At 33.6% G+C, this 14,689-nt stretch overlaps 1 protein-coding gene across 1 annotated transcript; it reads right to left on the bottom strand.

The window, feature by feature from the left end:
• Nucleotides 1–1,889: 1,889 nt before the first annotated feature.
• Nucleotides 1,890–7,726, bottom strand: LOC111624774 (cyclin-dependent kinases regulatory subunit-like). The gene is made up of 2 exons (XM_023367709.1): nt 7,469–7,726; nt 1,890–2,367 (listed from the first exon to the last, which is right to left on the bottom strand). The coding sequence occupies exons 1-2, from the start codon at nt 7,525–7,527 to the stop codon at nt 2,163–2,165; spliced, it is 264 nt and encodes an 87-aa protein (XP_023223477.1). The 5' UTR covers nt 7,528–7,726; the 3' UTR covers nt 1,890–2,162.
• Nucleotides 7,727–14,689: the final 6,963 nt, after the last annotated feature.

Genomic DNA, 14,689 nt, shown 5'->3' with positions numbered 1-14,689 from the left:
GTCAAAATTTGCACAATGAACAATTAACATACTTATCAGGATGATGAATTTTTTATTTAACATATGTATTCCAAACAAAAATGCACGTATTCAGAATGACGCAAACACAAAAGTAGAGAAACAATTATCTTTACATTTTTTATTCACTCTGTTTCCCATAGTTAGCTTCATAATATATTAAAAGCACTTTTTCCAAATTTTCAATAGAATGTTTGTAATGTTTGTCACTGAAAATTAATTTATATGCAGAGAAAGAGCACAACAAAACAAACAGTACAAACAGTTAAGATGACAAACAGTATTTCAACCTTGAAAGAAGATGAACTGGGAATTCACTTTCAGTTTTGCTCTTCTTTCCTGCCAAAATATCAGCCACAATAAACAAGCACCTTAATCCAAGTCTCTTTTGAAACACTGCTTTCAACTCTTTCTTCACTTTTTTTGCCGTAGTGCCTGGTGCATCACAAAGTTTCTGGTTTGCTCTGTTGAGGAGATTTGTTCATATATAGGTTTCCCACTACTTTCAAGAGCAGTAATAGTATCTATAATGAATGTGAAATAACACTTGATGTACACCAACTTGTTCTGAATATAAATGTCATTCAAAAGTTTTTTGACTTTAGTTACACAAACTGCATTATCTGCTAAAGTGTCCAGAAGCTTTTTGATATCAAAGAAATGTTCACTGTAGTAGTTAGTACAAAATCTTAGCCATGTATATGCTAAGGGAAAAATAGGCATTTGCCTAAAATCCGCCATCTAAAAATGACAAAGCATCTCTAATGCTATATTTATTAAATAAAAGCATTTATTTTAAAATATTTCACATAGTTTTAATTTTATTACTGTAAAATTGCATCAGGGATGTAATTTATTTCTGTATTAATGCTTTCTAATTTTTTCTGCTTGGGATATGCATCCGCTGGGACTTAAATATAAGTAATCAATAATAATAAAAAAAATGAATTTGTTTGACTGCATTTTCAGAAAAAAAATAAAACTTAAGTAGTTTAGTTTAAGAATTAAAGTAAACCTTTGCACTTAAGCAGTTTAAGAATTAAAGTAAACCTTTGCAGAAAATGAAACGAAAAATTAATAAAAACTTTTTAAAAATATGAAAACAGACTAAACTTTGTTTTAGGCAAAAATAGGCAGCAACGTCAAAATAAGCATTTTTAGGCATTATAAAATACCATTGTTTCAGTCTAAATGTTCATATGAAATCTTAGCTGTTATATGTCAAAGAAAAAAAATAGGCATTTGCCTAAAATCCACTGTCTACTTATGATCAGACAATCATCTTTCCTAGTAGTATGAAGCATCTAGAGCATGCCTGCTGTGTGTGCCTTCATATAACTACTGTCCCTAATACCTTCTCACAGTCAGGGCAGAACAGCCAACAGCAGACAATCCAGCAAAATGGCATCCTGGTTCTCTCAGCTCAATGCTGCAGCCTTTCTCAAACTATCAACTGTGTAATATGCAATGTACAGGCATATCTACTGTTCAAAGACCTCCAAGTAACTGGTACACTGAAAATTCTGTACTTAGTAAGCCTCTGCAAACTTTTTTATATGATACTGGAGCAGCAATTTTAAGGCACTCTGATGGCATGCATTGAACCACGACTGTATTGTTTATATACCTATATGAGACTGATTACTGCAAAATTTGGCATACACCTAACAATTCTATCTGGATGCATAACTTTTTTGTTAATGAGAGTATACTTGAAACTATTCATGCACTGTTTAATATGCAATAGAGGTATTATATGGTATTAAAATGATGTTTAAGTACAATAGACACAGAGCCAACTCTGTCTGTTGTACTGTACATACATCCTGTATATTGATGTTTAAGTAATTAAAAGTAGCTACATGTTTTTAAATTTTTTTTTATTTTAACAATAAATACATATTACAGATAACCATCTTGAGTTTGTTATAAAAAAATCATTTATGAAACTCTTGTTCTACAAGTTCATTTTTAAACAAAATATGTTTGAATGGAAATAATATACACTAACAAATTACTTCATGTTTTGTGGAAAATATATATATGATAATGTAATATAATTGTGCTTATTTCAATATACATTATTTTTACAATATAATACAGGTATTTGTTAAATGTTCATCTTTACAACAGTTTCATACAACCTAGTCATCTTGAAATTGTTCTTCTTGACTTGGAGGAGGGCCTTGTAGAGGTCTTCTGAACAACAGAATGTGAGGTTCTGGTTCATGAATCATATAATGCACCCAACCTTGACTCTGTTGAACACCAAGACTACGCCACTCAGTTTCTGACATGAGATGAGATTTTTGTACCATCTTTGCAAGATCTTTTGGTAACATCACATGCCTAAATATAAAAGATATTTAACACAGATTAATAAATAATTTCACAGGTAAATGACAAATATATTGCAATTTTAAAAAAATTCCATATGTGGTTTACAAAGGACATATCAAAACTGCTTGAAAATTGAACAGCAAACTGTTATTTGATTTTTGACAGATGATGGCATTAGGCCTAGTGAGAATCATTGCAGGGTGTATGCATAATACATAGTCAACATGTTGCTATAAAAAGCTTGGGTTCAAAAGTCTATTCAGCTCATTGTCTAGACACAAATTTGCAGAGAAGGCTCATGTATTTTCCCATACTGTGGCACCACTGTCGCACCACCGTTAAGATACCGCAAGAACTACAGAACTGAAGAATTATAGAATTGAGAATGTAATTGATCTTGACATGACTACTAGAAATTCGTTTATAACACCCACTTATTTAATAACTGTAAGGGTTTTTATATATTAAATTATAAAGAGAGTATTTTTAATCATTTTTACACAAGTTTAAATTTTTCTAACAAAGAAAAAAATGTGCTACATGCATCAGAGAAAATATCTTTTAAAACTCATAAAAATTTAAAATAAAATTAAGTAAACTTTCTATTTTCTAGCTTTTTTATTATTTTTTGTTTCTAGAAAATAATTGGCAAAATTGGCTTATGTAATTTTAATAAGCAATTTTTATTATCTATCAGGAAATGTTTATATCACCATTTAATTCATAAAGTAGTCAAAAATATTCAGAAAATATCATAAAATTAAATCTAATGCAAAATTTTTGCATAGTTTCTTCTACAAACTTTTATTTTCTAATTTATTTTCACCAGTTAGTACTATAAAATCATGGAATAATGATGAGAGAATGACCTTTGGAATACCCAACTATATTTGAATACCTTATTAAAAGTGAAGTTTATGATTATCAAGAAATGCTTAATTGCAGACATCTTGACACTTATAATTTTCAAGTGGTAAAGTAGGTGAAATTTTAATTAATTAATAAATTGTTACAAAACATTTGTATCCTTAAGATAAATGTTGAGCCATCACAAACCCTATCTGCAAGTAATCATTCTGTATGAACTTGTGTGTCTAATGATGGCAAAGTTATTTATTTAGCTGGATATAGGTATATGCACAGTTGGTTACTGCACAGTTGGTATGCACTATTCTCTTTATAAATTTTCATCACATGAAAATGAATGTAATTAGAATGGTTGAATACATGGTAAGTTTGCAGATGTGAAGGATGCTGTTGGGACCTTAACAGCTGCTTAACTTCAAACTTAGGAACTGCAGTGATGAAAACAAATCTTCAATATGAAACAAACAAATATTCTAGATAATTTTCAAAACACAGCTTCATAGTTTATTACCTTTGTATAAGACATGGTTAGAGATCCCAATAATTGTACGTTATACAGTAATGTATGAAATAAATGCTTTCATGGAAGCGTTTATACTAGTAATATGAGTTTTTTCTTTGCTTTATCCATTCTGGATGCACAGACATTTTATGTTGACAAACATAAAATGTCTGGACATTTTATTTTGTCAACATAAAATGTCTATGCATCCAGAAATTTAAAGAATATTTGGATTTTACATATTCTGCAATTTAATGTATTTTTTTTACTGGTTCCTTGAAAAGCATTAAATTAAGTTGCTACTGCAATTAAAAGTGAAAAATGTTTAATCATAGAAGATTTCATCTTATTTCTTATAAATATCCACATATACATAAGTACACAGTCATACATAATTTCTAAGAGCAGATATATTGAATATATTGAACTGGAATTTTATAAATAGATTGTTTTGCAAGTCTACATGTAATTGATGACTCAGTTTCTATAAGAAACCCAATCAAGTCAATTTTTAAAGAAAATTCTGTTTAACTTAGTAACTCCAAATACTATACATACAAAATAAATATGATATCTTATTTATATAGTCATAATATTGACTGTTACTTGAACAGATGTATTTATTTAAAAGTTTTATGTTTACAAAAGCTGAAGAATATTTTCATTATTTCATTTTTCTTTTTGTCTCTACTGACATTATGAGAACATCACTTTAGATGTCACTATTCAAAAATATACGTGAAAAATGCATGTTTATGTGTATAAACACATATATATGAAAATAATTATTTCATGTGTTATAATGTTACATAAACAGCTTAGATATATTTTAATATCTAAACTAACAGATGCTTTATGTAAATAAATTTCTTTTAAAAGAAATAATTACCGATTATTGAAGCTAATTTCAAAATACTTTTTATACATATAAATATGCATAAAGAATAAATAAATAAATAAATAAATAAATAAATACAGAACTGATTTCATACATATTCAAATGCAAAACAAATTTCTTGAAATTGGCTGAATCAATCTTATATATATCAAATCTATATTTAATGCTATAGCCTAATTAATGCTATATTAATGATTACAGTTAAAATGTATTTTAAATTAACTAGTGTGGCTGAAAACTCACTCCACCATTCTTATTGTTTCAGGTGCAATAATGTCCGGAAGTAATCATGCCAACCATCAAACAACAAATGAAATTTATTATATTGTGTGGAGATAATCACGAAACAACACAGAAAGCTGCAGAGGAATTTCATCGCTGTCGCCCAGACTTTCCAGAGGCTTCACATAGAGCCGTTGGTAATATCCTAGCAAAATTTAAGAAAATATTCAGTGTCCCGGTTGAAAATAACCTCCACTCATTGTTCAGGTCAGCATGATTACTTTCGATCATTATGGTACCCAAAAACAATTAGGACAAGTTCATCTCCATTTGACAAGTGACTTTTGGCACTTATTATGCAGTTTATAGGATACAGAAGTTTGAGCGGTTTTCTTTCATAAAATTAATCAATTTTAAACTAATTTGACTCAAACATTTCCAAAACATGTATAATTTGTTGGAAATGATCAATATAAAATATGTTTTAAACCAGGCATGGCCAACCCATAGCCCGTCATGTTAAATTGTGTGGCCCGCTAAGCGATATTATACATCTATTAAAACTTTTGTTTCCCGTTATGTGTATACCAAAACAATTAAATAAATGAAAATTTGCATGTGTCATTGTTATAATGTGCAAGTGCAAACTCTTGGTATAATAATAAAATCTTATACATTTTGTATGTTTTTCTTGTTTAAAAGCATGTTTGCCTAAATTGTGGCCCACCTTAATGTTATGCGTGATCAATGTGGCCTGAGAAACAATTTGGGTTGGCCAGGCCTGCTTTAAACAAAAAATTGTCAGAATACTTACCGAGTGTACCCCATTCAAAGACGCCATTGCTTAAACTTGTTTTCATTGCGGAGTGGCACACTAGACAGCGAACACGGACAAAGCGTGTCATGTGACATTTGTCGGTGCTATTCAGTCATGTGACTATTCATCTCAGACGTGTTTTCCGATAACTTAATAGAGAGGTTGCGATCGATATTTTTAGCCCAAAACATGAACAGATGTCAAGCACCGCCATCTGGCAATTCTAGAAGGTTGATAATGGCATTTGCTACATCTAGCATGGCAAGTAATAGTTTGGCTTAAACTAATTCATTTTTTTGTGTCTGGGGGTTAGAATTACAATGTATTTTATTATAATAATGATTATTTAAGCATTTATGAATAATATTGAAAAGAAACAGATAATTTTAATCCAGAAATTATTTAATTATTCAATTCTTTTGCAAGTGATGTGAAGTGCCTATAGAATTTACATATATTTGTGTTCATAATAGCTTATCATAATTTTGTAGGACTAGGTTTGTTCTTTCACAGCATCTTCTACCATCAACAACATAATAAATTCGTAAATTTTCTAAAAATAATTTCCCGAGCTGCTTTCAGATTTACATAAGCCACTACTTCCCTCATCAAAAGTATGAGGTACTTCTATCGTCCTATCGTACGGTAAGAGACACAACGCTAAAAAATAATTATTTAGTGTTATTAAACATCCTATAAATACTTTAAAATAGTTTAATTTGTTTATTTACCTTCGCTAGTAACATTTATCATTGTTAAATGTTTCCGTCATTTATCAACAATATCCCACGAGTCAGTGTGTGATGTGAACATATGGCACAATGTGTTTTACTTGAAATTCAAACGTGTACTTCTGCTTGCCATACAAGTTTAACCTTTCAACTTCAGCCGCAACCTCTCTATTCTTTTTTCAAAGAATTTGCTGAACTTGGAGACACCATATGTTAGATCATAATATAGTATTTTTATTGTAATTAGAAATGAATTACTATTATTATTGACTATATGAAGCAACAAAGGTAAAATCCCTCACTAACAACAATAGTTCTATCATAATATATATATATATATACGGTACCATATATATAATGATAATAAATATTAGTCAGATGCAACAAGAGATGTCTAATGTCTTGATGTAAATAAATATAATTCAATTTTGTTTAGGACATGAAAGAGATTAGGCCATTTAAAAGCAGAGAAAAATTATTAGTTATATATCGCATTATCATAAGTTATTATATGTTGATTTTAATCCATATTTAAAATGGAAAGATGTCTCCAAAATTCAGCAGAGCAAGTTATCAGGAAACACGTAGTCACGTGACCGAATAGCATCGACAAAGTCGCGTGACACGCTTCGTACGCGTCCGCCGTTCGATGTACCGCTCCGCGACGAAAACAAGCTTAATTAATGTCGTCTTCGAACAATGCACATTCGGTAAGTATTCCGACAATTTTTTCTTTATAGCATATTTTATATCGATCATTTCCAACAAATTATACGTGTTTTGGAAATATTCGAGTCAAATTGGTCTAGAATCGATTAATTTTATGGATGAAAACCTATCAAACTTCCGTAGCCCTAAACTGCATAAGTGCCGAATTAATTATATTTAACTGGCATTTTAAATCCAAAAAATATAAGCAATTGAGTATTTTTAAAGTGAGTAAACATGTGATAGATTATAAAACATATGTATTTTCAATGTTTTTGATGTTTTAAAGTCCTAAAAATAGTTTTAAATACAGCTTAAAGTTGTATTTAAAACTATTCCATAAGCAAAGAATGACAGATTCTTACCTGTATTCATATTGATCATCATAATATTTATCAGAATAATAAATGTTGTGGCGTGACATCTTGTTATGAAGTACTGACGTCCTAAGATGACAGAACTACAAACAATCAAGTAAAAACTTGACAATTAATAATGAATAAAACAAAGTTAAAGTTTCAAAAAGTCGTTGAACGAAATTCAAATCGTCTGCAAGATTCCTAGGCCGCTATTGGTTAATTAAGTCACGTGAGTGTTTAATATATTTATATTGTCTTATTACCTTTAAATGATTTTTTTATTACTATCAAAACGCTGGAAAGTAAATATATAGTAATAAATATTTAATTTTTTTTATATGTTACACTAGAAAAATATTACGTTTAATCATTTATTGGATAAAAGTGAACTTGCCGATTTCTCGAGACGAATCCGACGAGGCGTTTTTTAAGTTCGAGTCGTTAAATCTTGAATGGTTGAGAATTTGCTATTGGTCGAAGCGTGAATCAAACATTTGACGTATTAGTCACGTGGCTTTGTTAACTCTATTTTTTTTAATTAATCCTTACACCATAAACATCGTAAATTTCATATTTTATACGATTTAAGTATTTTTTATTTTTTTAAGTCGCATTAAAAAATCTATTATGATGAACTAATTGTTTTTAGCAATTTAAAAATTTCTTGTGTTTTTTTCACTCTTTCTGCCCCGTGGGCACTAAGAGAGCCTCTCTTAGTAAACCCATTATGGATTCGATCAGGCTCACAATGGGGCGGCCAGTAGTAAGGGACGGGGGCCGATCCCCCCGAAAAATTGACATGTTGTACAGAAATATGTAAATCTCGTATTTTCGGATAATTCGAAGTCGCGATTATTTCGTCCCTTGAATTTTGAACTAACGTGTATTTCCTATTTATTGCATGAATTAATTTAATTTAATTTAATTAATTATTACAGTCTCCTTAGAAGATTTAATTATAAAGAACCATATCTATAGCAGAAAAGCCAGGAATTTGGGAGAGTTTAATGAACTGGAAAATCGGTAGAATTAGGAAATCAGAAACACGGATGACTGAGATCCTGCGGAGATGTAATAAAACTTAAGACTAGGAGTTGGAAATCAGGAAGTCAGAAATGAAGGAGCGCAAAGGAAAACTGGGAAGCCAAGATTCCTCGGCTCCCTCAATTTTTGGCTCGCAGGGTTCCACTGTTTCTCCTGGCTCTCCATCAGGAAAGTCAATGGACCCGTTTGACCCGAAAATTGGTGTAACTTGAGTAGTCTGAAGAGCCTGTAGAAGTTATTGCATGCATTGATTGCTGGAGCCTCTTGAAGAGCCATTTAAATTTCTCTCTTTCATATATAGAGATCAAAAGGAGCCATTTTTTCGCAAGTAGCTCTATCCTTTAAGGAACTATGATGGCGCACTAATTTGCATAAAATTATATATACTTGTAGCAGCACTAAACTCAGCAATTTACTTTTGATATTTAAATTTTGCTTCTAATAACTACAGATGATTCTTCTCATTGAGGCCATGTTTCTATGTGCATAAGAAACTATATATTAATGGTAATACTACGACACACACACCTTATGTTTTCGAGAACCAATATTTATTGTTTTACAAACGTCTTCGACCTGATCGTCAGGTATTTTGAATTAATTCTTAGTGCAGCAACTTTTTGAGCAACTTAGTACAACAGAAGTACATTTTTTGGACAATGGCATTTTATTCGAAAACGGTTCCTTAAGCACAAAGGTATATATCAAGCCCATCCACGACCCATTATACATTCTTTCCTCCTCCAATGATCCACACACGTATAAGCTTTCGGCATTTAGAGCTTTATTAGAAGGGAATTCCATTATTGCTCCAACGTGTACGACAGTTGCAAGAATTGAATAGGATCAGAACCGTTGCTAGAACCATGGGATTTGGAGCAAAAGTTATTGAGGAGTTAATAAGCTCATACTCAGATCCTAACGAAAAGAAGACAAAGCAGAATATGAACAAAGAAGTTACTAAGTTCTGATCAAGTAACTAAACACCTTATTCGTTGCTGAGGGGGTTTATTAAAAACGAACGTTTTCGATCTATTCGATAGATCATCTTCAGGTTAGAACATACGAATATGGAATACATCTTAAAATGGAATATCACATTCAAAATTCAAAAATATCAAAAATACCAATAACGGATCAACTACTTAGAATAAGAATTAAATCGTAAATAATATATAAATGTAAAAATAAATATCATAATAGAATAATTTAAACAATAATACAACATAAAAATAAAAGTTATTAAGTTTCGCTTAATGTGGTTATAGATCATATTACAGTTTATGAGCTACTTGTAAGCTTTTTAATGGCAAACTTCCAAGCCGAGAGTAGACCCTCCGCATCTCTGGCGTTTATACATCCTTCATCCTATATATTTCCACTTTTTCAAACGAGGAAATACATAAATTTTTTTCAAACGAGGAAATGCATAAAGACATTTTCTCTACTGTCCACCTTATTATCACCTATTTTATTTTTATGTTGTATTATTGTTTAAATTATTGTATTATGTTATTTATTTTTACATTTATATATTATTTGTCACGTGACACGCTTCGTACGCGTCCGCCGTTCGATGTACCGCTCCGCGACGAAAACAAGCTTAATTAATGTCGTCTTCGAACAATGCACATTCGGTAAGTATTCCGACAATTTTTTCTTTATAGCATATTTTATATCGATCATTTCCAACAAATTATACGTGTTTTGGAAATATTCGAGTCAAATTGGTCTAGAATCGATTAATTTTATGGATGAAAACCTATCAAACTTCCGTAGCCCNTATATGAATTCCATGTTGTACGAGTCACTTAGATTTTACAAATACGTGAGCCGTTCACAGCCCGGCACACGTATTTGTAAAATCTAAGTGACTTGTACAACATGGAATTCATATAAAACGGAATTATCAACAAGTGTTATAGGTGATCGACCCCTTTATAACGAGGGTCCATATAATGCGATTCGTATATCGTGGCGAAAAAATTGCGACCGTATTCGTATAAAGACGCTAAAAGGGACTTGTAAAATGCGTTAAAACGTCATCTCCCACTCGTGTCGCGACAGGATTGGTCGAATCTGGACCAATAGTGGACGAGCAGCCGTACTTACACGCTACGGAGAATTTAGGCGGGTAAGTTGAGTTTACTATCGTCTGTACAGTATATAAATTAGGTACTATAAGTCTAATACTATACATTTCTTATTCAACGGCCATAATTATTTCTATTAATGATGTCTCCAAAGCTCAGCGAATTTTTCGAAGAAAAATAACTTATCAGAAAACGCGCCCGCCGTTCGGTGCGCTGCTCCGCGACGAAAACAAGCTTAAGCAATGGCGTCGTCGAACAGTGCACACTCCGTAAGTAATCCTACAATTAAGTAATACTATTGTTTATAGCATAGTTTATACGGATTATTCCCAAAAAATTATACGTGTTTTGTAAATGTTGAGTCAAATTAGTCTAGAATCGATTAATTTTATGGAAGAAAACCTTTCGAACAGCCGTAGTCCATAAACTGCATATGTGCCGAGTGTTGCGGTCGCGATCTACTTCTTGTTAAGCCGTAACAGTCGCGAGCTATTTCATGTGTATATATTAGTCGCGGACCACTTTCTGTAAAGCGGTAAAAGGGCCGGAGCAGTAGCGTAGGAAGATCGGAAGACCGGAGATACTTCTGGACTAGCTGTCTCACCTCCTGGCCGCATGTAGCTACGCTCCACATTTCGTTCGACTGCTTATATCCCAAGTAAAATTTAAATTGGAGTTAGCCAGTGTTATCTCTGAATAAATGTTTTTATATAATATTAGCTTACCCGTCGCGCATTGCTACGATCTCAGAAGAAACGAAATTCAAGCAAACTCGTTATGATAAAATTCAATTTACATTTTATCATTTTTATTGAAACTTATTATTATTATTAATTTTCATCGGGAAAACATTTCGAAGTGTCGTTTCAATTCTATTTATTTATTGGAATGCTTGTTGATACACGATATTTTTTGTTTTTCCGTCTGGTGCGTACACGAATAAGTCAGGTTTTCCGACGCATGAGCTGGCCACACACAGTTGTCCATGCGAGAAGCACGGATTCTCCAAATTTAGCCCACACAGTTGCAGCGATTGTCAGAAGCGCGATATTCCCCATTTATATATATATTTTTTAATCCTTTACAATTTTATTTATTTAATTGCTACTTCCTCTCTTCCTTGGAGTTGCATAATTTCTAATAGTTGGATAATAAACTGTTTTATTGAAATTTGTCTTTTTAAATTATTTTGAGTCGATATTAAAATTTGGAAAAGGGGGATACCTAGATCGGTAAAAAAAATCGAATTTCATCCTACAACTTCGGTTGTTGTTTGGGGTACAGTTAAGGTTTTAACGAAGTTCAAGCGAATACATAATTAGTTAAAAAAAAAGTTGAAATAAAGCGATTAAACAAAATTTATTACAAATATCGTAAATAACAGTTCACAAATGCATATACAGTCGACCCCCTATAAGATATAGATATGTTCCAATTTATTAGGAATCCGATTTCTTACAAGTCGTTCCAATCACAGCCCGACACGTGTCAAGTTTACGGACTACGGCTGATTGAAAGGTTTTCTTCCATAAAATTAATCGATTCTACACTAATCCGACTCAACATTTCCAAAATACGTATATTTTTTCGTAGTTTTATAGGAATCGTAATTATAGGGACCGTAATTATAGGGGGGTCGACTGTATAGAAATATTTTTTGCACGGGGAAATGGTCTTCATAATTTGAAATCGATCGAACACACAGTATAAACGCACGCCATCTATCGTAGGATAAATGTACTATGCCAGAAACCTTCGCGGGAGTATATTAAACTTCCCAAAGTTTCATGGCAATCGGATAAACGGTGTAGTAATGCATGAAGGACATACAGACAGACACATTCATTCATTTATATATATATATATATACATCGTGTCAACCAATTAATTATTATATCGACTAGTTGGGGACCACCCAACACGGGCTGTGATTGGCTCATGTATTTAAGGATTCCTACAACGTGAAATTCTTATAAAGTGGAACGTATCTACCGCGTTATAAGAGGGGTCGACTGTCCTGTAAATTACACACTTGCATTTCCTATGATTTTAAAGTTATAACTCCCAAAGTAGAACATTTACGCATAAACAAAGGATGCAGGACACTTATCTGTGATAGTAGAATTGCCTTACCGAAAGTAGAATATGTGACAACCCTATTTAAATATAGTAGAGAATAGATTATCGATCAACCGAAACGTCAATAAACCGATAGCTGCAATCTTTGGCTATGTCTTGGGCTACTCCATTATTATTTTTGTTTGTGTGCGTGTTTTAGCTGGCAGCACTGGCGCGACCATGAGAGGGTACTTAAGGACGTGCCAGGATTTGAACGAATTTCAACGTTTTTTCGCTTAAGAAAGAGAAACAGACGACAACGGTTGCAAAGGTGGATAAAAAAATGGCGGGTTGTTTAGATGCCCTCTTGGTTCTATCTCAGTGTTTCTCAACGGGGGCGATATCGCCCCCATGTGGGCGTTTTTCCATGTTCAGGGGCGAAAAAACAATTTTCTGGGCGATATAGTAAAACATTATATTAAGAATAATTAGATATTTTATTCGTTATATCGTACAATAATTAAACAAATAACATTATATAGTCACTAGTCTATTCGATGCAGTATGAATTTGGCGTTAGCCTTGTCCATCGGCATCGGAATTTTGTAGTGAAGGGGGCGACGATTCGTTAGAGGTTGAGAAACACTGTTCTAGCTTTTGAATTTTAAGCGGGAAGTAAAAGTGTTCCCTCTTTGCTTGTGTGTAGTTTTGTAAGTGGTTTCTGGGCATTGGTGTCCATCTATGCACAGGTGTGTTTCGTTGTTTTTACAGCTCCTGAACCTTTTCAGGCCCTTAGACAATTTTTGTCTTTACTGGATTCTCAGGTTGGTGCATTATTTCCTCCTCTAACCCCCGGCCTTTTGTCATTGTACCTTTCTTTGCCTGGAGTGAGTTCCCTAGCATCTTTCAGGGTGGAGGTCACTCTGGACTCAGGCAATGTCGCCCCACAGGTTGCAATCACAACTCGCAATCGCCACTGGATGCAGCAGGTAGTTTCAATGCCAAAGATCTGTGGATTCTCTCTCTGCTAACAAAAATTGACAAACTAAAATCGTGTGGTGCGGCACTTCCCCCAGACCAGCTTTTCAGTTTTTCTGGAGGGTCAGGGTTCCCTCCGGTGCTTTCATCCGGCTGATTTACATGCAGCCCTTCAATGGCATTTTCAGCACCTGGCCCACTTACTAGACATCTGTTATTCCTGGAGTAGTTTTCTAATCCTAAAGACAAGGGATATTCGCACAGCCTACCTTTTTTATGGTGTAGATCCTTCATTCTCTGTTTCCGAGATCTACACCAGCCTTACGGAGAAATCTCTTCCTGTTGTTGAAATCCAAAGATTTATGAGAAAATATGTAGGAACTATCTTCCCTAGCACCACCATTTACTTCTCTCTCAGTGGCAACTACCACCCTGATCGAATATGTCCCAATTTATTTCCAAAGATATCATTGCGAGTGGTTCATCCCCCACCCACAGATGTGCACTCGCTGCCTTACTTTTGGCCACACCCCTTCATCCTGTCACGCCCATCATCAGTGCCTCAAGTGTGGAGATGATCATGATCCTGACAGTTGCTCTTCTGCCAGCTCTGGTGTGCACACTGTGGAGGCACTCATCGTGCTGACTCACCCACATGTCCAAACTACATCAAAGAAGCCCAACTGCTTAAAATTAGCACATTCCAAAGATGTTCCTACACCGAGGCAAAGAGCACATTGTGCTGCCTGCCCAATTCTTATTCACAAGCAGTAGCAGCCCATCACCCGCTGCCTCAACTGATGACCTCTCATTGCTGGACAGAGGCAGCTTTCACCGCCCTTGCCATCTGGGTTTTGCTACTCAAATCTACAATGGAGGCCCTCCGTTTGGAAATTCACAACCTCCATGATGCCTTGTCTTCACACCCCCTCCCACTGGCCTCTTGTACAAGACAGACTCAAGACAATGCATTAACTGTGCCCTCGACATCCAAATGCCCGTCTTGCCTGGCAGGCCCCTCTGCCTCCTCTCGACTTCAAAAAAGAAAAAGGGG

This window comes from Centruroides sculpturatus, unplaced genomic scaffold (assembly GCF_000671375.1).
Source record: "Centruroides sculpturatus isolate CEXI.00-Female unplaced genomic scaffold, Cexi_2.0 scaffold330, whole genome shotgun sequence".
Lineage (NCBI taxonomy): Eukaryota > Metazoa > Arthropoda > Arachnida > Scorpiones > Buthidae > Centruroides > Centruroides sculpturatus.
Note: the sequence above shows the minus strand (reverse complement) of the source record. Positions and strands in the feature narration are given on the sequence as shown.

Bases quoted from the DNA above. Each gene is read 5' to 3' on its own strand.
- LOC111624774 (XM_023367709.1), bottom strand. From the start codon at position 7,527: ATGTCACGCCACAACATTTATTATTCTGATAAATATTATGATGATCAA. The intron at 2,368-7,468 runs GTAAGAATCTGT...TTTTATATTTAG, and splicing joins GATGATCAATATGAATACAG to GCATGTGATGTTACCAAAAG.